The sequence below is a fragment of the Notolabrus celidotus genome, chromosome 14 (genome assembly GCF_009762535.1).
Source record: "Notolabrus celidotus isolate fNotCel1 chromosome 14, fNotCel1.pri, whole genome shotgun sequence".
Lineage (NCBI taxonomy): Eukaryota > Metazoa > Chordata > Actinopteri > Labriformes > Labridae > Notolabrus > Notolabrus celidotus.
Genome location: NC_048285.1, coordinates 30,213,612 through 30,240,586, shown reverse-complemented (window position 1 = coordinate 30,240,586; position 26,975 = coordinate 30,213,612). Strand labels below are relative to the sequence as shown.

Below are 26,975 nucleotides of genomic sequence, written 5' to 3'. Positions count from 1 at the left end.
GCTGCAAAAGCCAGTTAGCTGCAACAAGCGGCACATTTCTACGCTCATAATCCCGGGTTTACAGACACGTACACAAAAGACAAAATATGCAGATTCATTTGTTTTATTTCAGCTTCAGCAGCTGGAAAACATTCAGGCCAAAGCTGCATTGGTTTGAGTGCAGACCATGACTCTGAGTGACTCGGGTTGAGGCGCTGCATGAGTCTGGTATACACATGTTTGTGTGCAGCGAGGGGGCAGCTGTATTCTGATCTGCTCCTCCAGAGCTGCATCATAAATCACAAGGTCACCATGAGCCTGTGGGACCAGAGGAAACATCAGTGTTAAACAGGAATGATATTTCACTTCAGCCTCTTCCTGCTCCACTACTCCCATGATACCCACTACAACCTCCTCCCGAATGCTTCATCATGACAGCTTCACGTCAGGGCTGTCTCGCTTGTTGGGGATGAGACCGGAACAACACGTCGGGACGATTTAGGGATCCATTTGAAAACGGAACTCGTGGAAGTGATATAGAGCAGGAGCTCAAGGTAGCAGATAGGTTTTCATGGCCCTGCATGATGAAGTCTGGACAGAATATGGACTGTTAATAGATTTCCTTACATTGCTCAGGAGAAATTTGGACTTCTTCTTGCTATATTTTGTGTATAAGAATAAGGGATCATCTTTATCAGCTGGAACTTGTGATGTTGGTGTAATGTTTGACCATTTTCCTGCATACTTTCCCCCCTTTTCTTTTTGTAGCCAAAATCTGTCAGTGGAGCAAAGTTGTGCCGCTTGAAAAACAAATTTTTTCCTGCCTATACTTCCGTACTTTTATCACTTTCAAGTCATGCAACCCTGAGAATGTGAAAGCAAAAAAGCATTGTTTCTGTAGCCCACCTCCTTGGAAAACATCGGCACTACAAGGTGATTTGAATGTTCTCCTGTGGTGACGTAACGACAGGAGGAGTGATTCGCTTAGGAATGCATGCAAAACCACTCCCATTCCTCAAGCTTCCTTTTACGCTATGGTGGTTTTGCTTTGGTGTTACAGAGTCAAGATGTCAAAGGTCAGAGCCAGAGAAGCCAACAGATCTGTTGCAGGTTGCAAAAAACAACTCAAATGTTTATATTCTGTCCCAGCTCACAAAGACGTTGACAAGGATTGGCAATAAGGACCCAAACGCATGACTTCCAAAGTTTGCCACAACAAAAGGAAAACTCGAACTCTACCTGTTGAAAAACAAAAGAAACAAATGTGGTACTTGGCTCTGGAGACATAGAATGAAGGCACATACATGACAGATGAGACACGACGATCTGGCACAGGACAGGGGAACACGCAGACTTTTAAACAGGAGGTAATGGGGCACAGGTGACGACAATCGAAAGGTAAAAAACACCAGGACAGGAAGTGAAGTTGCCTGAAACGAAAGGAGAGACATGACTACACAATAAGAACAGACAAAAACGAGGGCAAACTACAAAAAGTTACACACAAAGGCACAAACAACAATCTGACATACCACTCAGAGACATGCAGTTTTAACAGTTGTAAAGCTGCCTCCTCTTGGTCCAGTTCAGATGCTGGATCATATGTGTAGTGGTACTGGTGTGGGTTCTTCTGGAGCGCTCGCCATGTTTGTTTTGGTGTTTTTCCACCTCTGCATCTGTCTTCACCGGTCTGCACCCTCTCTCCTCAGACAACATTCAGGCAGCTCCTCTGGTTGCAAACAGCTGAAATTGGTATTATGTGAAACCTTTATTCTTCATATGTGAATGTATTTATATTTTTGAGCTGTGGAAAAAAACTCAGGTACAGCAGTGACAGTGTTAAAACCTGAGTTTGGACAGTTTAATGTCCCGTGCGGTTCTCACAGAGGCAGGATATGAGACAGGAGAAAGCTTAAAGGACGATCTGAGGATGCACAGGGTCACTGCAGAGTCAGGAGGGACACTCAGGATCACTCTACATGGTGAAGTCCAGGGAGACGTGTGAATAAGTGAGATGTTACAGACTGATGAAATTCCCAGAGAGGCCTCGATGGATAATGTGATCCTACCACAGTGATGCAGAAACCAGATGGAGAGGGGTGCCTTCAAATTTCTCATTCCGCCTTTCTTTTTACGCATACATGAACACACACACACACACACTCTCACAGGCACATACTCTGACCTCAGATAGACACACACATCCACACCAACACTCACTGCACACACCTGTCCAGTCATAAGATATACAGTCCTCCAAGGGGAAATCCATTTAGTCTCTGTTGTAAAATATTGTGATTTTTCTCACTCTCGTATATATTTCTTCACTCTGGCAGAGTTTTCCTTGTCTTATAAAAACTTATAAAAAGGAGCAAATAAATGTCCTTTTCCAAGGTGCTGAGAAAAAAAAGAGTCCCACTCCATGCATGAGCTCCCTAGAAAAATAAAGTGCTTGATTAGGACACTTAAACCTCAAACTTTTACCCCTAACATCTACTTTTAAATGAATTGTGTTCCTGTCTCATGCAGACAATCAAGCTCTGGTATTCTGTGAATCCACAAACCCTCACCGGCTCAAACAGAGGGATGGTACTCCTGTTATCTGAAGTGCCTTTTAATAGCACTGGGAGTCAGGCGTCCCTCAGGCCCCTGCTGACAGAGTCAACACAACCCGGGGCTGCTTTGCAGGTCATAAACACTTTGTTGACAGTGGTCAGAGGCTTATTATCCTCAAAGCAAAGGATGGCAAGCTAGAGGTACCAAGTCCAAACAATCCCAGCCTGCAGATTTAAAACACAAAGCCCTTGTTAGCAGATCTCCTGCCATCTCCCCACCTGTAAACACAGTCAGAGCGTCATGTGAGTAAAGTGTTTAAAGATAGTAAAGTGTAACTTGTTGTTGTTGTTTTTAGCTTCTGCATGGTCTTCAATGAGTGATCCTGTATTGGCTATACACATGTTGTAATGTATTGATATCTGATCAGGGCTGATAAGACAAGAAACAAGCTACATATTGGTTCAATGTGGGTTAGAGGTCACTGCTGCTTTGTGTTTTTGCTGCCTCTGCTCTGGGTAAGCGCCTCGCTGAAGCTGCTGCGGCTCAACAGTGCAGCGCTGGCAGCTCCGCACAGATAAGTGAGTGTGTACCCCAGGGGGCCAGAGACAGCCCAGCCCTCAGTGGATGAGAAGTGTCTGTGCTGTCAGCTTTGGTTCCCAGCGTGGCCTCTCCTCCTCGGCCGCTCCTACAGCCCCCACCCGGGCCCCCCCGCCCCCTGGCCCTTTGTGTGTGGACCCTGCTCCCTGTGGACTCGCCGCTCTCTGGCCTTTCACATGCGACTGTGTCCAATCACCCCGTTCACCCCCCTCTGAACCCGGAGCCTCTGTCTCCATCTCCAACCAGCTCCTGACCCTGAGACTCAAATGGCCATCACTAAGATGAAAAAAAAATGAATATTTGCTATTATAGATGACTTATGAGAAAAACTTTATCAGGACTTTATAGTTTGTAGATCACTGAAGTTATCAATATATCATTTTTAAAAATGTTTAGCAGCAAAAACAAATAAACTAAGATAACTTTTGGGTTATCAGGCTGTGAGAAATCCATCTATTTGGTCAATATCCTGCTCCACTATCAGGCCTGCAGATATGCATGTTAGTGAATCATTAACAAAGGCTTCCTCCACCACAATGATTCATCAAATCTGCAGTCCAAACAGTCATAACAAGAATCCCTCTCCTGGTGCAGTTTGGTCTGGATGCACTGATGTCTGACTTTCTGTTTGGCGATGTTCCAGTAAAATGTCCTTTTTAAGGACTAAGAAATGCAGATTTGGAGTTTATAAGTGCATTATTATGGGCCTAAAAGCATTATAAGTGATTCATTTAATCAGTTAAACCCTTTATTGCACCTTGTGTGATGTATAATGTTACAAAGAGGTGCAAATGATTGACTTAAGAGTCTGAGGGGAGAAGCAGGATGAAACAGAATCAGCTCCTCACGGTGAAAGAAACCTGGCAGCTTCAGACAAACGACATCAGCTCTGTCCAGCTCTCCAGCTCTGAGGCATCCCATCCTTCATCAGCCTCGTCCTCACCACCTCCTCCATGTTGTTTTCCCTCTCCTCCCGTGTCAGAGGTTTACTAGTTTGTTGGTTTTGGCCCTGGGCTGCCTGAAGGCCGACTTTGAGTCCACTGGGCCTCGGGAGGATTGGATCACACCTTCCGTCGCAGTCAGCTGTCAGATGCTGAGCTGCTGAGCTGCACCTGCTGTCTGGAGCAGGGTGGGTCTGTTGCAGCCGCCTCCGCCTCCGCCCAGCCCTAAACTGCAGCACATAATTACTGCCTCAAAGATGATTAGGCTGTTTACTCACAGCCATACGCACAACAGATGACTGTAAGCTGCCTCGGCCCCTCCTCTCTGTGATGATGATGAGGAAATAGCTGCAGCCAACCAACACGCAGACTATCCAACCAACAGGTCTGATGCCAGAAGTGACCCATAGCTATTAGCTGTCCAAACACCCCCCTCCCACATAACTTTATTCTGTTCAATGGAGCCAGTGAGAGCAGGTTTCATCTGCAAGGCTCAGTGTGCTGCAGTGAAGAAATGAGAAGTGGCTTTATGGCTTTGAGACGGCTGCAGATGAAACTATCATAGTCTTACAGAGAGGAGGAGTCACTCTCTTTTAATGAAACATCCTTTTTTTTAAAATATATGTATGTATGTATGACAGAAGGCAGATTTTATGTAACATTCATAAATCAAAACTAATTTTAATACAATTTCAAACTTATATGTATTTTCTTTCAAGCCTGACAAGATTTCAAGACATCTGTGCTCATGCAAACTGATGCCCGTTACTCAGACTAGTTTTTCTGGATGTGCAATAAGTTTTGTTTGTAAGGTTACTTGCTTCATGGTTTGTGTGTGGTCTATTTATTGCAGAAAACAAATAAAATCCCATCACTTCTTGTCGTGGTTTCTGAAAGATGTGACTTCCATTAAGGCACAGATGTAATATTTTTCATCTTTAATTCACCCAGAGTTGAAAAAAAAAATAGACTCCATGTAATGTTTTTGTCTTTAATGATGCCTTTTTACTTCTGAAGTGGTTACAAATAAGAGAGTGTTTGATTTATTTGATGTTAATTATTGTTTATGAAAGTTAGGCTATGAGGATTCAAATTAAAAGAAAACTTCTTAGTTGTTCCTTATTAAAAAAAAATCCCTCATTGTGATTTAAAATGTGTCATCAAATGTGTCCTGAGGTAAAGGAGTGTTCAGGTGGGTTTACCTTTACCTGATTCGTCCCTCAGGTGAGTTTGCGCAGAAGAGGAAGTAGGAAGTTTTTTTCTTTCTTTCTCTCTAGTTAGATTGTAAAACTTGTTAATGCACAGTCTATAAGGGTAACACCCCCCTCCTCCCTCCCCTCCTTTCTCTCTCTCTCCCTCTCTCTCTCTCTCCCTCCCCTCTTCAGGAGCCGTATTGAGCTGTGGGGCTGGGACATTCCTGGTTTGACGACCAGCTTCGCCGCTGCCATGATTTGCTGAGCAATTCGACACTGGCTTCAAAGATGCGTGTGGTGAGGAGGCAGCAGCAGCAGCGTTCAGAGACGGAGAAGTTACAATAACGGGTTTTACGCACACACGCGCACAGAGACAGAGAGAGAGAGAGAGAGAGAGTGTGTGTGTGTGAGAGAGAGAGAGCGCACAGAGTCGGGACTTCCAAACAAACACGCGGACTGAAAACTTCCGAGGACAAAACTCTCTTCTCCACCTCCTCCTCCTCCACTCGAGTTCAGACCAGGGGGGAGTTGTCGCACCTTGGCCCCGAAAGTCTGCGCTCCTGCTCGGGTCTGAAAAATCTCCTTCCTCCTTCCTCCTCCACCTCCTCCGGCTGAGTTCATGTTCCTCCTGTCGTCTTGCACTTCGAGCCCGGGTCTAATGGAGGGCCCCGTACGGATTTGCTTGCAGAAGAATGCGTTTTGCTGGTGATTCACCCGACGGCTCGCAGCTTTTGCCCTCCTGTGAGAGAGGTAAGGAGGGACGGAGGGGAGGCAGGGAGAGGGGAGGCAGGGAGAGGGGAGACCCGGCCCGGCTGGCTGGGTAGAGCTGGGTTTGGGGAAGCGAATTCGGTTTGAAGACCAGGCCAGCTGGGTTTATTATGTGGAAATAACTAAAGAAGAGTGACGCACAAAGCAGCCGACAAGCACCAGGGTTTCAATGTGTTTTCTAAACTTTGTACTGAAGTGAAAGAGAGAAGAGAGCAGCGGGACAGAGGAGCTCCAACTCCGGCTGTGTGCAGGCTGCTGTACGGGGGCGCCCGTGCTCACAGATTCATAATATACATGCCTATAAATTAACTTTATATAACTATATCTACATCTGAATGTTCATTACATACTCTACCTTTACTTTCTTTTCATCACATACTTTACCTTTAAATTCATCCTCTAAAACTGTTCCTTTACTTTCTTTTCATCACATACTTTACCTTTAAATTCATCCTCTAAAACTGTTCCTTTACTTTCTTTTCATCACATACTCTACCTTTAAATTCATCCTCTTAAAACTGCTCCTTTACTTTCTTTTCATCACAATGACAACACTGCTTTTATTTTGTTAAATTAGTTTTAAGTTCCTTACTTTGTTTGAACTTTGTTGACTCAAGTTTGATTTATTTATTTGTTTATTTATTATTTAAAAGGACCATGCATATTAATGAACATTTCTGTAAATAAGCCAGAGTTAGCCAAAAGGCTAGTTTACATCCGTAGTCCCTTGCCAGATGTTAAAAAAGGCTCCCTAGAAAGATCAAGATTAAACAAATGATAAAATAGAGTAAAATAAAATCAAAGTAAGAAGGTAGAGGAGAAACCAAAACACAAACAAACACTTAAACAAACAAAAAAGAGAAGAAAAGAAAAGTACAAATAGCACCATATGATTAAAAATGACTAACAACTACATAAGGACATGATGTGACAGTCTTTGAGCAAGGCAATCAGGAAGCAGCACTTAAGGAAATGTTAAAGAAGACACATGCAGACACAACAGGACAACAGTTAACAGTGCTGTACATATTTGCATCAGGCAGTGACTACCAATCATTAAACTAGCTGCATGCAATTCAAATGAGGCAACATATAGACTGAGCGACAGGTGAGCACAACGAATAGACAACACAAGCAAGCAACAGTATGTTATGGAAAAAACACAGGTGGCCGACACAAGGTGGCTCATATGTGATCTCATATGAACTAACTAAGAGAAAGCTGCATTAGTTCAAAACTCTGCTTTGTAATGGATAAAATCCTCCAAACAGCTGTGTTGTCATTGAGCAGTTATCTGTCATCTTTGCGCATTATGCCACGGCTCAGCTCTGTTGTCCTGTAGCTGAATGAGACACAAATGAAAGTTTAAATATTTGTTTGGTAAACATCTCTGGAAGGCAGAGAGACACTTGCCTGAACTCAGCAGAAGACAGATGGCCTGCGGCCTCGTTTTCTTGCTTTGAGAGATGAAAGGACATTTTTAGAAGATGGCAAATATGCCCCTCCTTTGACACACTGATGTCGAAGTCATAAAAGGTGAAAATGGACTGAGGATAGTGAAACACAACTTTGTGCTGCAGGTCTCAGGTTTTATTATGGATCTGCTTTAGGGGGCCAGCTTTCTGCCACAGTCACCGCTGTGCAGAAACATGGTAGCCTAAACTAATATTTGAAAATGTGTGTTTTCCCCCTCCCTTCTCTTTCCAAAGACAGAGCGGCATTATTGTTTTAGATAAATCCCCTCAGGGTGTCATAAATGTCAGTTTGGTAAATCCATGTGAGCTCTTAAATTTGGCAAGTGCACAAACAGTGTGCAAGGCTTAAAAAAGACCACAACCTGACTGAAGATGTCTCTGTGCTGATTGAAAACTTAATTTTTCATTAACAAGCTCAGGTTTGAAAACACAAACAGTAAACACAGTGAAGGCAGAGGGAGACTTCAGAGACTCTCTTCAAAGAGGAAAGTCACAGATGATGGAACGTGTTCTGATCAGATCCTTGAAAAGTTATTGTTTCATTCCAAAGCTCTATTTCATGCATTTTTGCACCTCACATGTGTGTGAACTGTGAAGTCTGAAAAATAACAGGAAGAAAGGTTTGATTTGTCAATAGAAGTCCTCACTATCAGCTCAGGAGTGAGTGTGCAAGTGTGTGCCTGAGCTTATCGCTCTCAGCTCTTTCTGTGTTGTGATCTGCACCGCTGCACTTCAGGAACTTTGAGGATGTCAACTCCAAACTTACTATAACATGAGTTGTATATTTTTAAGAGTCATTTTTAAAAGAAGTCAGCTTTGTTTTTATGCTAATTTCTGTCATAGAATAAATTAAGTGAGCTTGAATTTGTTCTATGACATTCAGTGTTATTTTTCCACATAATTATGCCGTGCACTGTACGTGCAGATTTAGATATGAGATGAAAATGTCAGAAATGCTGATGCACTCTGAATGAGTTTTTTTGCACTATCTCAAAGAGTGACAGGGCAAAAGTGATGATGCCGCTGCAGAGACAATCCATTTCCTCTGTCTGCCCTTCACCCCTATCATCAGAGCCTCACAGCGACTTTTGTTACATAGGGGTAACCCTCACAAAACTGAACACTTTAAAAGTTATCAAGAACAAAGTCCTGCAACCCCTCTCCAATGCATGACATCCAGTCAGGGGGACACACATGGCTGCTCCCAGATAAAACACTTTCAAGTTCAAACAGTTGCTCGTGCATTGTTGTGTCGGTGGGGGGACAAGAAGACACTTCCGATGCCTTTCAGATCCTTTCAGTGCTCTTTTAATATTGGGTGAGCTTTTGACACAAGCAGAGAGAGATTTGCTCTTTGTGTTCTCGCTCGGACGCTGACGGCATTCTCTCCTCAGAGCAGAAATCCTCTGTGAGGTACTCAAACTGAGCCTGATCAGAAGTTATTTAACATGCAACAGTTTTATTTTTCCTTCAATCCGACACATTTGAACTTCATTTCCTGCTGATGTGCCACATTTCCTCACAGACCGTCCTCTCTTATTTGCAATATGATACATGGTGGATTGCATTCTGCCTCATCTGTTGTGAAACTGGTTTTCCCTTTTGCTCCTGGAGAAAGTAAAACATGCTTTTTTAAATAACAGCGATCAAAAAGTCTGAGCTACATCAGCAGTGAGGACCTGTGGAGTATTTTTAGCCTGAGAGTGCCTTTTTACGTGTGGGTAACTGTGTGATTGGATCAGACAACTCGAGAGCCTCAGAGTCATTCAGTTTCTTCTCACAGCCTGTTTTTTGGGTCTCGTAAGGAAATTAATAAACCATTAGTGGCCGGGCTCTTATCAGACAGACCTCGAACAAAGCACTGCTATGCCATTAAGCGAGCAGGAATAATGTTTGAGCCATTAGTGTGCAGGCTAATGATAAACACATGTTGCTTTAGGAGAACTATGTTAAGTGGGCAATTTGAATGTAAGCATGTGTAATGATACCAGCCCTGCTCTTATAATGGCTCCCTTGATTTTTCTGATGCAGTATAATAATCACACAACCACGTTTGTTCCTATGAGAACAAATGAGTGCTGAATAGTAGCAGCTGAAGGGAACACTTGTGTTTCCATAGTAATGCTGGAGGATTGTGGAACCTGGAACTAAGGCAAGGTTGGTCAGGAGTTAAAAGTCTTTGTGGAGTCAAATAAGGAAAATTACTCATGCAGGTATTCATGCAAAGATGGACTGAAAGAACAATGAAGAAGATGAGTTGGACTTTGTGTTGTTAAATGTTTAAAACACCTGTTTTCAGTTTCCAGCTCTGAAGTTTAAGATTGTGAGGATCACTGATAATGAGAAATCCTCTGGTCCTGGATTGCTGATTACTACATTTGCATTTCAAAGACATCTTTTACAAACAGAAATCAATTTAGAAATTAATAAATGATTTTTAACTTTTGTCTCTCAGCCGTATATTTATGTCAAAGCATTTCCAGGACTCATGCTTCATTACTTCAGAAGGAGTGTGAGTATTTTCATGGATAATTACACTATATTATGAGTACCTCACGTTATACTCTTTTTGAGGCCACTCAGTTTGGCAGTAAACCTGGACGTTGGCCCCGTAAGAAGTGAATAAAAGTTCTAAATTAAAAGTTTATTTGGTTGTTAAGTTGTTTCAAGCTGTGATCGCTCTGGAGGATCCACCTTTTGCTGAGAAAATTGTAAAAAGCAGAAATTAAATATCAGCTGTCACCTTATTTGTCAGTACAATCACAATATTTTGACAAGTCAAACTAAGTCTTTTCCTAAATCTCTGCCGGCTAATCCATTTCAGCTCCTTAGCTTTATAAAGTAGAGTTTAGTGACTGCTGTTTGGGTGATGTTTGACCCTTAGTGCATCTATCCCTAAACTAAAACCTGGCTTGTTCTGAACTCCTGACACACAGCAATCCTCTTTCACTCATTGCTCAGGGATTGAGTCATACTGCAGCGTTTTTATTCTGCCCTTAACTCCGCGAGCTTCAGCTTCCATTCGTCAAGGACAGACCCCGGAGCTCAGGCCTCAGCTCAGGCCTCATTAGATGGACAGAAGGGAGGTTTTGGGCAGCATGCCAAAGAGCCCCCATGTTCAAGGAGCCCGGGGGGGTGCTGATTGACAACACCCAGCAGCCATGAGCAGGGGGTCGATGGGAAAGATGTGCAGGTCAGAGACAGAGTTTGAGCTCTTGTGACTGCTGGGTTGGTGAGAGCACCCTGCAGCTGCAAAGCGCCAAGACAGAAAACTTTTACTTTCCTCCCTCCGCTCCCCTCCCTAAATTTATTCAAGGGAAAGCTGTGAGTGGAACTGGATAAATTGAAGCCATGCTGAAGCAGCCTCGCGGTAGCTGAAGGTGTCACTTGTGTTTACATGAAGCTGTCATTAGTAGCACTTCTTATCTGCTCTGAGCTCACACTGTCATTATTTTAACTACACAACCCCTGTGTTTCCCAGTGGGACCCCCCCCCCCCAGCTCCCTCCCCATTTCTTCCATGTCCCCCCCTCCTCTGACAGATGATCCACACAGCCCGGCACTGACTCACTTTACTATGCAAGCATGTTACTCCAGCAGGTTACAGATAGGCCGCATGCTTCCTCCGCTACAACTCCAACCAAATGTCAGAGGTGAGCGCAGTGTAGCCCGATGTGTACGGCAGCTTTCAACAGATGGTCGGATTGAGTTTCTAAAAATTCAGAACCTTGAAGGACCTGAAACTGGATAATGACTTTCAAGAGATTTAAGAAATGAAATGAGAAACATCAGGGCGTAATTGTTAAGACAAACAAACAGTTTTTGGAGCAGCAGAAACAGATGTTCAGCCAGCCACTGAAATGCAGCGAGACCGAACTGTACAGGCAGGAGATACGCAGGAGGACGAGGAGGTCTGCTTCTTCTCTGGAGAGGGTTTGTTTTCTGCTAATGTAATGGAAATACAGGCTTCATCTAAATATATATGTCTGCCTTCTCAATATGATAAGGGAATGTAAACCGATACCACACACGACGCTTCGAGGAATCACAAGGCGGGTACAGTTAATGAAAGTAGTCAAACAGCAGATGGTTTAGAGCACGATTGGTGGTTTTGTGTGTGTGTCCCACAGAGGGACACAGTTTGATAGGGACTCATATATTTTTACTGTAGGAAAGAATGATGTCCTTCAGGTCTGGATCAAATATTTTCAGAGGAATAAAAGACCAAACGGCTGCGGCAGACTGCAAATACTTTGTTAGTCCTGAACTATTTCTGCAAACTGCAGGTCCTTTTCAGCCTTGTGCTTCAAAGTTTGTTAAAATGCATGAACCTGCATGCTCTTAATCCTTGGAAGGAGTGCTTTTTGGCTGCTGGAGCTCTATGTGCCTTCAACATGATGCAGAGCTCCACACATATGGGAGAGAACATGCAGTTCCTCTGGGAGGGCTCGACGTGGCATTTTACACAATACTCGCCTCTCGCCAAAAACAACATTTCTTCCTCATAGATGTCGAGCGAATACACGATGAGACCCATTGTTCCACGGCCTGTCTGGTGTAGTTTTCTAATGATTCCTCAGCCCAGGGGAAGATTTCAGGGGAGTGAACTTCTGAACCGAACCCTTGCTGACAGCTCTCACAGCAAAGTATTTCAGAACATTCGAGGGGGAATTTTTTTTGCATCCTCAGCGTCTTCCTGTTTGCAAGATTCATTTCTTTTTCCCTTCCTGAAACTGACCCTACTAAATATGCCTGGCTTAGTGCGTCGCCTCAGCGCGGGCCCCAAGAGTTCCAGTTTTTTTTTTTCTTCTTCTAGAAACTGTGAGCAACCGCAGCTTTCTATTTCAAATGTTGAACCAATAAGTCACATCTGACATGGGTTTTCTATGAACCAGAATGTGTGTGCTGTTGAAAAGCCTGCACAAGGATCAGCAAGACTATATTAAGGCAAAACTAGTGGCTGGCACTCCCCTCCGGCTGACAAACAGGCTACTTGTTTGAAGGGCTGTTTTTCTCCCAGTTCAGAGTGTGAGGCTGCGCGAGTACTGCTGCTGGGTCTGTGGTTGCGGGTGCCATTTTGGGCCTCCTTTATACTCCAAGATCCAGACCCTTAGGAAGCAACGAAACCAGTCATTTATAGAAGATATTGAAAGTGAGCAGAAGAATCAAACATGGCTGCTCTGTAGCTGAGACTCTGTTTCTCTCTTGTGATGGATGCAAACACGTCTCAGGTTTGACTGACTTTGATCAACCTCATGCATCACTGTCAGGTTCCTGTGCAGCTTTTAACACAGTAGCAAACACAAACCTACACAAAGACTCATGGTTGCTGTATGTTCTGCTGTTGTCATGAGGTCGTGTTTTTCTTGGCGCCATCAGAGCACTACGTCATGTGTGCTTTTCTCACTCTAGACCAGGGGTGTCCAAACTTTTTTCAAAGAGGGCCACATATGATGTTGTCAGAATACCTCAGGGCCAGTGGCTCCTACTGAGACTTTGGAATCCTAAAAGTTATATATGAAATATTTAATAACAATTATTTTACGTGTTTTGTCAATAAAACAGTAACTAGGAAGTACCATGTAAAGATTAGCAAACGCTATCTTCTTCTGGGGGAAAATGTTTTTCATTCGGGTCGGGCAATGTGGGAAAAAATACTGTATCATTATTCTCCTAAGGCAGGATCATGATCTGGACTTCATCACACTTCTTTTTCATGTTGTTTTTAAGACTTGTCTGACCAGCAGACAACATTTTAATAACAAAATATATTTTCCTGAGTTCTGAACAGGCTGCACGGTGGTGCAGTGGGTAGCGCTGTTGCCTCACAGCTAGAAGGTTCCTGGTTCAAATCCCCGGCCGGGCGGGTGCCTTTCTGTGTGGAGTTTGCATGTTCTCCCTGTGCATGCGTGGGTTCTCTCCGGGTTCTCCGGCTTCCTCCCACAATCCAAAAACATGCTCAGGTTGATTGATCACTCTAAATTGCCCGTAGGTGTGAGTGTGTGCATGAATAGTTGTCTGTCTCTCTGTGTTAGCCCTGTGATAGGTTGGCGACCTGTCCAGGGTGTACCCTGCCTTCCGCCCGAAGCCAGCTGGGATAGGCTCCAGCCCCCCGTGACCCCTAACGGGATAAGCGGTGAAGATAATGGATGGATGAGTTCTGAACATTTTTTAAGCATTAATTTTGCCTTTTCTGTACAATTTCATAATTCTGATCTTGTCTTGTGTCCTCTTTTGTGTCTTCTGAACTATTAGCGTTCATCAGGAACATTTTCACATGATGAAAACATTAATTTGAAAAGCTGTCCGCTTTAAGAGTTCTTGTGTTTCTTCTTAATTGCCGTCTTGCAGAATCCCCAGAGCTTTGGCTTTAGACAGGAAGTCCATATGAAGCTTTTTGAGACATTTCTGGATTGACTTTAGTTTTGTTTGTGTGCTTGAAAGAAACTGTAAATGTACAGATGATTGCTATGAATAACACAATTTAAGATGGAAGCTTGGGGCCATAAATAAATGGACCTCGGGCCGCAATTGGCCCCCGGGCCGTACTTTGGACATGCTTGCTCTAGACTCTGCAGCCTGAACCCGAAATATGTTGGAGAGGTTTTGGAAGATTTGACCACGAGCCAGAAGTGGAAACTCAGATGTTCTGTGTGTTGATGTATCACCACCGAGTTTGTTTTGTGATCACTTGATCGCCGCACAACAAGCGTGGAGTGTTACAAGGCGAGACGGATAAACATTTAGACAAACTAAATAAAGCTTTTACACACTCTGTTTAGGACTGTGTATTTATCTTTGGGTCCTCAAGACTTGTTCGTACAAGGGAGCCGGTTTGTTTGTTTGGGTTTCTTCAAGAGATTTGTGGAATCGGTGAAGAAGACTAATTATGTTTTAACCGTTTTACATGTGTTTGTTTTTGTTCGGCTCGCTGGCTGTGGAAGCAAAGCTTTCTGTCTTGTAAATCCAGCCCCCTGGGTAATACACCGCCATCGCTCCATTATAGGTCAATTTATCATTATGAGAAATGAAAATCCTCTGTGTACTTTCTCTCTCACGCCTCTCACATGACAAACAAAGGCAAGGTCCAACCAGCTGACGGCACACGGTTCGGTTTGACTTCAGGTGACGCAAACTGATGCAGGACTGACTTTTCTTCCATGCTTCTATTTGGACACCCTGTCCACTTGTTTTGGCTCTACATGTTTAAAATTACATTATTGAATATATGTTTCGGTTTGAAAGTACTTTTGGTTGTCAGCCAGCGAGCTATCAGAGAGAGACTGAACAGAAACTGTTGTCTGCGTCTCTGCTGCTTGTTGCTGTAGAGACGCAGGCAGTGATGGAATCCAGGAGAGCTTGGAGGGAGGGATGAGAGACTGCAGCGCGGGGAAAGAAGGGGAGGGGACAGCTGGATCACATCACTGCATGCCCAAAGTTCACAGCCCACACAGCAGCTTTTAAAAGCACTGATATGAAAGCTGAACTCCTCCAGAGAGAGTGGATATTTATCAAGACATGTGGCAAATGTAATATTTTCTGTCCTCAGCTGCATCAACCTGTTTTCCCATCATCTCTCTAATGAATGTTGATATTAGGAATGTGAATCCGTAGCCTCCTCTGCTTCGGTGCCACGGCTGCACAATCCCAGCTCCCTTCTCGGCTGGCGTGTTGAATCAGACTCTTGGCACATGTTGGAGATCAGTGTTATAACACACCCCGAGGGCAAGACGGCCCTCTTGTGCATTCCTCCTTTCCATCAGAATTACCTTTAACGTCTGAGCAGACGTTCCCCTGTGGGCTGAAAGGCCTGTGAAATCAGCCGGAAGGGCCCAGAGAGCTCCGACAATAGGGAAGGGTTGTTAGTTACATGCGCTTTGCAAAAGGTCTCAAGGTGGCCTTGTATGGTGGCGATACCCGGGGATCTGTTTCCAGTGTCCGAGGCCGCTATTGAGTTTCGCCCCTGTGGTTAATCCCGCTGTTCAGGAGCTTGGGAAACAGCCGTACCTCCCTACCCTCCTGTCCCTCCCCTTCACAGATTCCCAGGAAAACAAGACATTGCAGAACAATCTCCAATTAAGATGGGTCTTACATACTGTACCATTCAGTCCCCACTCTCTCCCCTCTGTCTCAATCTTTTACCTCCCTCCCTTTCTCCCCCCCCTCACAGCTCCGTTTGTGTCCTCGGCCAACCAGCCTGGGGGCAGAATTAGCGCTGTCTCCCAGGTCCCGGCCCTGGCACTTAGGGAGGGTCGAGCTTTGGTGAAGGGAGATATTTGGGGGGAGGAGGTGAGGTGAGGGGAGGTGGGGGGGGGGTATGTGTGTCCTTGGTAAACAGGGCTTTGTGGGATGTGACTGTCTGATCCCCGGGGGCCTCTCCTTTCATTCCTTCTTCTCGTCTGATCCCACAGCACGGCCGTGTCGTCAGGGCTGCGGCGTCGCTGGGTTTCTGGGACCCGCCTGGCCCTGCCGTCACCCTGCACCTCCCGGATTGCTCACGCTCTGTCCTCCCGCTGACACACACTCAGGGAGACAGCAGTGTGTGAGAAGCAGAATGTCCTTGTAAATGTACCTCGTCCGTCTTGCAGTCACACTTCGTTTAAATGATTTATGGAGGAGACACGCATTCATTTTCTGCGGCGTGTCAGTTCAAAACGAGGGGAATCATTCCTGTTATCGATCCACTGAACTTCTTGAATGTGAATCTGTCCTTCTCTCTCATTGTAAAACAAAAGGACTCTGCTTCTCTCCTCTCCTAATTCCCTGATTTGATTCCTAATCATGTCTGCCTTTCTTTTTTCTTTCCCTCGCTTTCTTTTGCTCCCTCCCCTCTCTCTCTAAGTCTGTCCCACTTTTAATAACTTCTCAGTCTTTAATCAGACAGTTAGGCCATACCAGAGGCCCAGTGTTTCCACTCATTAGTTTCTTCTGTGGCCCCGGGCTGCCTCAGTGGGCTCACCAAGACCAATAGAAGAAGCCCATAATGGTCCCCTAGAGTCTCTTCTCTCGGGAGGCTCTTCCCAAAGTTTTCTGGGTCTAGCTGAATGCAGTTAGGCTGAATCATCAGTCAGTTTTGGCAGTGGTGTATGCACGCTCAGCCATTATCTGTATGTCTTTATCTTCCAGCCAAATAAAGTGGGCGGAGAAATGAGTCTCAGCTTGGCAACTTTTCACCTCCCTGTGAATGTTTCACCTCTTCTTACCCCCATCTCCTTTTACTCTTCTCCCAGAAAGCTCTTCTTTCATTTTTCTCTCCTATGCTTTTCCCCCATTGCCTCTCATCGTCTTGTTTTGGATTTATCTCACATCTCCACTGTGTGTGTGTGTGTATGTGTGTTTCAGTGTCTTTCTGTGTGTCCGCCGCTCTCTCTTTCTTCCCCTCTGTGTAGCTGTGGAATGTGTGCGCTGCAGATCCTCTGTCCGTGAGATGTGGGCGAGTGCAGACAGGTTTGGGGTATAGCATGTGAATCAGCTTCAGTGCACAGGTCAGATTAGACCATCATACCAGAAACGACTTGCTCTTTCTCTCACACCCCGCTGCTCCCTCACTTAACGTCTTTATCTCTCTCTGTGAGCTCCATCCGTTTCAGGCGTTTGTTACACTTTCTCTTTTTTTTTTGGGAGATAAACCCTCTCTGATTTATTGGATTTGTATCACTCTGGTAGAGTCCCAGCTCATGATATCGAATCAGCGTTGGAGCTGCTTCATGATGCCTGCTGCTGCTGCTGCTGCTGGCTTTCAGGCTTTTATTCATCTGTGCAGTCCTGTGAAGCAAAGAGACCCCCCCTTCCCTTCCCTCCCCACCTCAGTCAGCAGCACCAGTTGTGACCTGTTCTTCCTCTGCCCTCCAGGTCTTTGATGCACCGCCGCGTTGCTTTTGTCCCTGTTTACCCAATATGACAGGGATATGGGCCAGCCCCACATGCGGGCAGATGGGGCTTTAAGTAGTTCCTGCAGAGAGGAGGCCAAAAAGAAGTGCAGGTGCTAACCCCCCTCAGAACTCAAAACCCCTTTCCCTTCCCTGAGGGCGGCCTGTCAGTGTGTTTATTTTCTCCTGTGTCATCACCAGGGATCCCTCTTGTCCTACAAGGGGATATATGGAGCTATTCCTGTGTCTGAGTTATGTATCACTCCCAAGATGGATAAATAAGAGTGCTGCCTCAACGCCGTAAATCTGGATTCCTCTGGAAAGGAACATGACAGATAAAATACAAAAATACAAACTAAAAAACACAGCTCTGAAGATAAAGTAGGGAAACTCTGCTGTGTTTCCTCGCCTTTACACACTTAATCCAGGTGTCAGTCAAAAATTTCCCAAACACACATAGGTCATCCCCCCACACCCAAAAGACAGGAACTTTTCCACTTGAACTCACTGACACTAAGCTCATTTATTTTCATAAACTGTCCCTGTGTCTGTATATCAGCTTTCAACAGCAATGTCTGTTTTTTATGCAGGATGTCTCTTCAATTTATAGCCAGCCGTCCTGCTTTAAGGCCGGCCATGCATCTACAACATAAGTGAGAAAACAGAGAGTAACATAAGATCAGATTTGGGATAGGTGGAGGAAATCTGGAACATACTTTTAGTCGCATAGTCTGGAGTTTTAAGAAGGCGAGCAGAGGAGTGATCGAGCAGTCTGGCTGCAGATCAACGTATGACCAGGGGAGACGACTCCCGAGTGATCTGACTTCATTTGTCCAGTTTTTGTCTCAGTGTCGGCCCAGGAGGATGCAGGACTTGTCTTTCCATGCAGCCAGCGCTGCCAGCATCAGGACGTCTCCCTGTAATGGGATGTGGGATACAAGATATCCTCACGGTGTCTGTCTCCACTGAGGCGGCTTCATGGTGGCGGATGTCAGAGGAGAGCCAAACAGATAAGAAGCAGGAATGATGCCCCTGTGTTTCCTTGTTGCGGCAGATTGATGTGTGAGATAGGAAGCTGTGTGTGTGTTTACACAAGAGCGCCGAGTCCGGGCAGTGGTGCCCGACTGTTACGCCCACTCTGAGGAAGTCGCAGGTGAGATTAAGAAAGCAGAAGAAAGGTGGATACAAATAGAGGAAGTTACTACATCGGCTCCAGTTTCTCACTCCGTGTGCCAATCTGCCCGCGCTTGGCTGTGCATTTTTATAGAGCCGTTGTTATGATTGTAATTATATATCATTATTCCGGCAGAAAGAGAAAGATAGTTTCCACTGATGACATGGGAGCAGTGTGCGGGGCCTGTTGCAACTCGTGGGATGGAGAAACGCTAGCTTGCAAGATGTGGGTTTGATCTGCGTGAACGAGCAGGCTCACACTCAAACTGGAGCCTCAAACGCAGAAAGCGTGCACATGCATAATGTAGTGTGTTCAATCATGACCAGCACAGTTATTGAGAAAGCAGCATGATTGTTTTAAGACTTCTTATTTAACACTGTTACTCCTGCTCTGAGTGAAGTGTCAGTGTGTTTGTAAAAACAGTACAAATGTGTGTGTGTGTGTGAGTTGAAAGAGAGCCAGAGGTGACCTCTGGGGGCTGGTCCAGGGCCACCAGACACCCGCTGGTTCACCCTCTCTCTCTGCTCTTCCTTGACCTTTGACCTCAGGGTGAGAAGGGGGCGTGAGCCAGGAGCTGAGAGAGTTTATTATTTCCTGCCTCTTCTCTCCTCCTTCTTCTCAGGATGCCCTCTTAGATAAAAAAGAGAGAGATGAAGAGAGTAAAAATGAACACTTGCATTAAGTATCAGTCATGACACACACACTGGGGCCAGCTTGTCATTTTTGCCTTGAGTGGAGGCCAAACAGATTGACCCGCTTCAGTGTGGATCAGATGAAACAATGTTCAGGTTAAAAAAAAGAGCGTTAGAAACCTGTTCAGCTCCACCGATCCCACCCAGACATCATCCTTTTAATTTGACCCACCCTTCAGCCCCGCTTGGCCCTTCCGCTAACGTCTGCGAGCCACCGAAGCGCCTGTGTGAATATCACAGCTGGACGGCCATTGTCCCTCCGGCCGCAGGCTCAAACCCTGGTTACCAACCAGGAACCTGGGATCAAAGCAGGCCGGATTACTCTTACAGAAAGGAGGAGGAGGTGCCGCAGTCGGAGGGGTCGGGTTGAAAAGGATAGAGGAATGCTCCTAATTACGTGCCCTCCAGTGTGTCTGGGCCTGCACTTCAGGCTACAGTGAACCTATGAGGAAGCAACACAGTGTGACAAGAGAGTGATATTAAGAGTGAGGGGACAGTCTCTCCACGGGCACTCCATTAGCAGGAGATCTCAGCGGCACAGTGGGAGAGAGTAGCAGGGGGGCAGGAGAGGCTGGACATTCCAGCCTCCGTGGAGACAGTGGAGTGGGTGAGAGGTGGAGATCAAGGAGTGTGTAAAGAGGATGTGTCGTGAAGATTAGAGGATTGTCATACGAGACTCATTTGGAGCCTGATAGATTTTTTTTCTCTCACCTCTGAAATCCTCCTCCAGCTTCTCGTTTAGTTCATCCTCACATGTTCGATGTTGTCATGTCTCCATGCAGAGCTCTGGTCTCATGTGTTTTTCTTCTCCTCTGTGTGTTGCAGGTTTGCCGATCAGACGAGGGTTTGCGTGTCGGGCAACACGGCTGCTGGCAGGGGTCAAAGTGCACCATGGACAGTGGCCTAAGGGTCCTCCTGTCCACTGTGCTGTGTCTCAGCCAGTCCCTGCTCATCAACTGCTCATGTGAGTTGTTCTCCTGATCACAGACTTAAACTGATGGAGGTGATAGGAAGCTACAAACCCTTATTTTGATATCAGCAGAGGAGTAAATCAAAGTAAACTGTGTGATGTGAAAGGTTTTCCCTCACACTCTGCAGCTTCTTGTTTTCACGCTTACTTCCATTAGTTTCATTGCAAAAATGAACCTGTAATAAGTTACCGCACTGCAGCAAACAACATTAAGATATGCTGTTGCAGAAAGTGGTAATTTAAGCTGCTTGAAATCCTGATTTTAGAGACAGATCATGAAGACTTAAGGCTAACAGCTTTGTGTTTCCTGCAGGTGTTAATGTGAGAAAGTCTTTTTTTCACTTAGTGTGAATGCCCTTGTTCCTAGATTGCTAAAATATAATGAATGTAACAGTTTGTGAGTTTGATACCTTAATTTCTATCTCTTTTTTTCTCACACCTGTGACGTGTAGTTTCTACCCTACCATGCATGATAGCTGTGATAGCTAGCAAACAAAAGATGGTTCCCTCTGAAAGTCAAAGCCTATCAGGAAAAAATAAAGACTCCAGAAATGGTCACATGGTTCCACCGATAGATAGAATTTGCATTTATGTGACAAAGACAACCCAGAACCAGGGATGTGACACATTCAAAGGGTCTGACCTCAGAGAGGAAAAGGACCCTCTAAAGGGATCTTCGCTCACAACCTTGTGTAGAAGCTATTTGATTTGGTTCACTTTACAAAACTCAAAACTCAACGACCACGGGGCACGGGGAGAGAGTGGATCGTACACGGTGTCCAAAAGATTGCCTATGTCCAGCCAAGTATTCAGTATTTTGGTGGTTTATTGTACAAGACAAAAAAGGCTTCTCTCAAACAAAAGGGAACGTCTCTAAGCCTTCAAATCTCCTGGTATAAAAACATTCACCTCCCCCGGTGTCTGCCCCTCCTATCTTACCTGCCCCTCTATATCCACGTCACCTGGTGCAAAAACTATCAACCTACAGAAGTGAGTAAGGAGTATACTGATAACCCCTATGGCATCAAACTTAGTCCTTTAATTACCATAAATGAAATAACAATAAATTAATTGATTAAAGTAAGAATAATCAAATATAAGAAACAATGTAAATAGCTCCAACACCTTGTAGATGCTTCATTCTTTTCTTTAAGCAGTTTCACTGTAAAAGTATTTGCATGACTAGTAAACCAAACATCCTGATTCAAAATGCTGACCCTGTGTTTCTCTCCTCCTGTCCTCTGCAGCTCAGTACCCATCATTCCTCTCTGAGCCGTCCTCCTTGGTCCAAAGTCAAGGCTCTGTCGCTCGTCTGCACTGCTCAGTAAATCCTTCGTCAGCGGTCATTTCCTGGCGCTTCAGAGGTCTCCCCCTCGTCCAGGACACCCTGCCTGGCGTGGAGCTCAACCAGGGCTCCCTCACCATCTCCTCCCTGAAGCCCAGCCATGTTGGAGCGTACCAGTGTGTGGCACGCTTGGACCACGGCCCGGCTGTCGCCAGCCGCCATGCGCGTGTGGCTATCGCAGGTACGGATACAGAGTATTACCCCTCTGTGCACACTTGAGCTCACTTCAAAGCTTAGCGGTAAATAAAGAGAGGAAGCTGCCTTGAGAAGAGGAAGGCCATTTTGTGAGTGTTGAACACTTAGAAAGAATGCCTGTCCTCGGCGGCCTGCTGCTGAGTGGTCGACGGGAAGGAAGCAGTAGGAGTTTTTACTCGGGCACCCGTCCAAATGCCTCTTGACCGGTATCCTTAATGAGCCGTGAGCCTTCCTGTGCAGTTTGTTATGATCCCGCTGGGATGTTGCTTGCTGTTGGACACTACGCCGAGGGGTCGACCCTGATCTGGAACTGTATCAGGCATGAATAGAATCACTTACAGCAACAATAAACAAACCCAGTGATCCAACACAAACAACTCAACTCAAGTAGCAGCGCTGTTTGCCTCCATTCATGACTGTGATGCTCAGCACATGTTGAAATGTCAAATATGTTGTGCAGAAGAAGACTCGAATAAATAAGCTGCTTTTTTCTCGGTCACTGCAGAAATATCAGAATATGAAGAGGGACGACGGCGGACGTTATCGGTGCAGGAAGGCAGCGCTGTTCTCATCGAGTGTCCTCTACCGCACAGCGTCCCTCCAGCCCTGCCCAGACTGAGGGTACGAGGGGAGCGGATAGAAGTGTCCACAGGTTGGTTTAGGACTGAATAATGCCTCCACAGATCGACACAAACACAGAAATTTGAAGGTTATTTGTAGTTAGTACACCGTTCATATATTTCATTTTAACAGACCTCTGCAGGGAATGTTTAAAATCAAAGCACAGCACTACTTTTGATCAGTGTGAAGAAGTTCTGCAACAAAAACTGACATTGGCATCTCGTTATTCATTTTATTGATGATTGAGTGAAGAGAGAGAGCTGAGCCAGAAGGCAAAGCTCTCAATTTACCGGTCAATCTACGTTCCAACCCTCACCTGTGGTCACGAGCTGTGGGTAGTGACCGAAAGAACGAGATCATGAATACAAGGCCTCAGCCTTAGAGAGAGGGTCAGGAGCTCAGACATCCGGGAGAGGCTCAAAGTAGAGCCGCTGCTCCTCCGGATCCAGAGTTCGGGCATCTGGTCAGGATGCCTCCCGGACGTCTCCCTGGGGAGGTGTTTCGGGCATGTCCGTCTGGGAGGAGGCCACGGGGAAGACCCAGGACATGCTGGCGAGATTGTATCTCTCAGCTGGCCTGGGAGCGCCTCTGTATCCTCCCAGAAGAGCCGGTGGAAGTGGCCGGGGGAGAGGAGTGTCTGGGCTCTCCTGCTGAGGCTGCTGCCCCCGCGACCCGGACCCGGATAAGCGGAAGAAGATGGATGGATGGATGGAGTCTTAAAAAATGTGCCGCCTTACAACATTTACTGAAATCATACTTCAAGATCACATGATTTATGACTTAAGAAGTCATCCATCTTCTCCCTCACACCCGTGTATCTCTCCTCGTCATGCTGTAAGGCAGACAGTGTTGGTCTTCAGTGATCCTGACTCTCCTGACTCTCCTGTCTCTCTCTTTTCTCCTCTCAGATGATTATTTAGTTCTTCCGTCTGGAAACCTCCAGATTCCCTCCGTGTTGCCCCGGCACCAGGGAATGTACAAATGTGGAGCCTTCAACCCTGTTACTGGAGAAACTGTCATGCAGTCTCATGGTACTAAGCTATCAGTGAAACGTAAGTCTAACACACATCTCATCCTTTTTTAAATCCAGCTGTATTTCCTGTTGTTGTTTGCTAACATGGTTCCTCTGTGTGTTCAGATTCAGACTCCCCCTCCCCTGTGCGGATAGTCTACCCCACCTCCTCTGTGAACGTGTCGGTGCAGCAGTCTCAGCCGCTGACATTAGAGTGCATCCTGTCGGGGGCTCCTGCTCCTGCAGCCAAATGGTTTAAAAACGGTAAAGAGGTCACACCGGGGCCGTTTCACCGACAGCAACACAACAACCTCGCCTTTGTGACGGTGACGAGGAGCGATGAAGGAAGTTACACCTGTGCTGCTGAGACAGAGCAGGGGACTGTGACGAGCGCTAACTATACTGTGAATGTTCTCGGTAAGATAGCTGACTCTGTCATGAGGATGTTCACATCCGGTCTCATTGTGATCCTAAACTGATGGTTTCTCCTCCACAGAGCCGGCGTCCATCACTGAGGGCCCGTCAGACCAGCTCGTCTCTCCTGGCTCCTCCGCTCGTTTCACCTGCCTGCTTAAAGGAAACCCCTCCCCAAACGTCACCTGGCTCTTCAACGCCGAACCCATCATCCCCTCACGTCACTTCCAGGTCTCTGGATCCTCGCTTCTTGTTGCAGAGGTGACGGCCCAGGATGAGGGTGTGTTTCAGTGTCTGCTGGACAACGGCTTCAGCTCTGAGCAGTCCCATGGAGCGCTCACACTGCTGTCAGGTTTGTTTCTGTAATCTTTAAACTAATGTGTTACTTTAAGATGGAGTGATCTCAACTCAGCTCAGCTTACAGCTCATCAGATCTCTGCTCATGCTCAGATTACTGATACAGATATATGGAGACTTACTGGATGTTTAGAAGGAAACAAATAAAGACATGTACATCATGTTTCTCAATCCAAGGCATCTTTTTGTCAGACTTTTACTTTTTGGGTTTTGTATCCTTCACTTCAGTCAGCTCGTCCATAACAAGTTAGAAAAGTAGTTTGAGAAGCTCCTCACATATTCAGAGAGCAACTGGTGACATCTTTATACTTCCTGTTTTATCCAACCAGATTTGAAACATTGAAATATTCAATTTCAAAACAGCTAAAGGAAGCAGATCTTGATATTTGAGCTGCAAGAACAAATTCATTTTGGTCTTTTTGGATAAAAATGAGTAAAATGAATATCTGCAGATTAATCTTGAGTTAAGTTGCGAGCCCTCCTTTCCCAGCGCTCTCCTTTCAATAACCTCAAGGCAGGATGAAACCAGCGCTGCAACTCGAGGTCATGACTAACCGAACAATATAAGCGTGTATGCTGACACAGCAGGGTTTGCAGCGCTCAAGAGTTTACAGATACAAAAGAGAGCAGTTTGATGCTGCATGATTCTAAAACTTGACTAAAAACTCTCGCAGGTGTTGTAAAGGGTTAAGGCATCCTACCAGGCAGGATCACTGTGTGCCTGCACATACAGTATCTGCAGGGAGTCCTTGCTTCTCGAGTGTGAATGTGTGTGTGTGTGTGTGTTTTTCTGAGGGCTGGTAGGAGAAGCTTAGCCAAGGCCGCCCTCCTCCTGAGCCTTGAACTGAGCCTGAGCGTGAGAGTGAGCTTTGTGCACGCCGTCGGGGATAAGCCCCCGGACACTGGAATGTAAGGAGTAGCCGTGGAGGGTTATGACGAGGACCAGACCACCCAGCTGTCAACATCATACACAACTGCCTTTTATTTATTAACACATCACAGCCCCCCTCCTCCTCCTCCTCCTCCTCCTCCTCCTCATCCTCCTCCTCCATCACTCCCCCCAAAAGTCTCCCCTCTTCTGCCTCCCGAGCCGCTCCACGCCGTGGCCCCATTCCCTCAGCCCGGCCTGCTATCTGCAGGATGATTTATACCTCTACATGAGGTACACTGGGAGTACAAATCACGCCGGATCAGACGAGTTCACTGCTAAACATTTGTTCCTTTCTCTCAGGAAGAGGAATTACATTTAATATCTTGTGCTGCAGACTGGGTTGATATGTGGAAACAGAGCTGAAGCTGATAAGCAGAATATGCCTGCAGAGGTAAACACTCTGAGATGGGTTGTGTTCGGAACAGGAGCTTATCGCTTGCCCTTTGAATTCGGAGTAAACAGTGTCATTGATGTGTGCTGTTATAATCCGTCTCAGAGAGTAATCTGAGTTATCTTCTGTTTGGTATCGTTGTTCCCATCACTATGACAACCCCCTGCTTTCATCCTTCACATGGGATGTACCGCAGGCGAGATGTTGTGTCCCTATTCTGTCAGGCGATTGGCTGTCCTCCCTGTCATTCCCATCAACACACACACACTGTGCTCGCCCTGCTCCTGGATGATAAAAACAGCAACCTTGCCATATCCACGGTGCTGGAATGATTATTTAATGAGCTGAGTGACAGGAAAATATATCACCGGAGAACACATGGCTCTGAACTTTATCCCCTTCAGCCGATGTGGAAACAAACGAGCTGATGCATTAGAAAAACAACCTAAAGCTAAGTTGTTAATAAAAATTAATCAACAGCAGCCGCAGTGACTCACACCTCCTCCCTACATCAGGATAAGCTGTTTTGACATCCTGGCAGTCTGTCAAGAATATAAGAAATACATGAGCCTCTCCTCCGCCACGCTGAGCTCAGTGCAGACTGAGGCTGGTACTAATCCTTCATGATTCACCTTCACGTTCACTCCCAGGTGTGCCTCTCTAATGGCCTGACCTTTTTCGGGGAAAGGACCTGGCAGTGAATCTCCGTCCAGGTGTAGCCGTGCTTACTCAAGAAATATCACTCCTCTCCATCAGGATGGCGAGGACGCCGTGGCCTTAATTGCCTCCTCTTGTGTCAGTGTGCTGGAGGAGGAGGAGCTCCGGCTGTGGAGGGCAGAAGGAGCGAGCGAGCAGGAGAGTGTGTAGGACTGGATGTATGGCTGGGCTCTGATTCGCTCCGGTATTTTAATGGTTGGCGTGTGGAATGTGCGGCAGCTGGCTGCGGTCCCAGGATCAGGTCTAGTGTTACCAGCTCTGGGCCTGTTTGTTTAAGTGAACCGGTGCCGCACACAAAACAGCACGAACCTGGACTCGGGAGCCTGCGGACGTCCCCCTGTGGCAAACCTCACTGCTCTAACCTCCTTAACTTTAGGTTTTAATATTGAATGGTGGCGCTCTTTGACCTCAGTGGTGTGGCTCAGAGTCCAGCGGTCCCTCCTCTTATTGGCTGAGTTCAGTGTCCTCCAAATGTCTGTGAAAAATTCCGCCCCGGCTCTGCCAAGCTGGTGTCAGCCGTAATAAGGCTCCGGGCCTGCAGGATTTGCCCAGGTGGACCGTGTTGGCTGTGGCTCAGGTTTAATGAAAAAAACAAACAAAGCTTGATTATGTGGTGCAGCAGAGGACCAGCTTGTTCTTGTTATTTTATGTAGATTAAAAAGGCTTGCTCCAAATGTAAAACTTTCCAGCTCTGCGTGTCCCTGTTGACATGTTGGGCCACCTCTGCAAGTCGCTGACTGAGTTTCATTGTTGCCATTGCTTCAGCTTTTATTACAGTG

At 46.0% G+C, this 26,975-nt stretch overlaps 1 protein-coding gene across 2 annotated transcripts in view; it reads left to right on the top strand.

The window, feature by feature from the left end:
* The first annotated feature begins 5,529 nt into the window (after positions 1-5,529).
* Positions 5,530-26,975, top strand: part of cdon (cell adhesion associated, oncogene regulated) — a 37,655-nt gene continuing 16,209 nt past the window's right edge. Inside the window, exons 1-7 of one of the 2 annotated variants that reach the window (XM_034701736.1) lie at positions 5,530-6,016; positions 20,069-20,207; positions 21,461-21,739; positions 22,259-22,405; positions 23,283-23,426; positions 23,513-23,803; positions 23,883-24,152. In XM_034701736.1, the coding sequence (XP_034557627.1) occupies positions 20,135-20,207; positions 21,461-21,739; positions 22,259-22,405; positions 23,283-23,426; positions 23,513-23,803; positions 23,883-24,152 (1,204 nt within the window). In that variant the 5' untranslated portion in view covers positions 5,530-6,016; positions 20,069-20,134. The remainder of the gene's footprint in view (positions 6,017-20,068; positions 20,208-21,460; positions 21,740-22,258; positions 22,406-23,282; positions 23,427-23,512; positions 23,804-23,882; positions 24,153-26,975) is intronic. The other variant, XM_034701735.1, reaches the window with a different exon arrangement.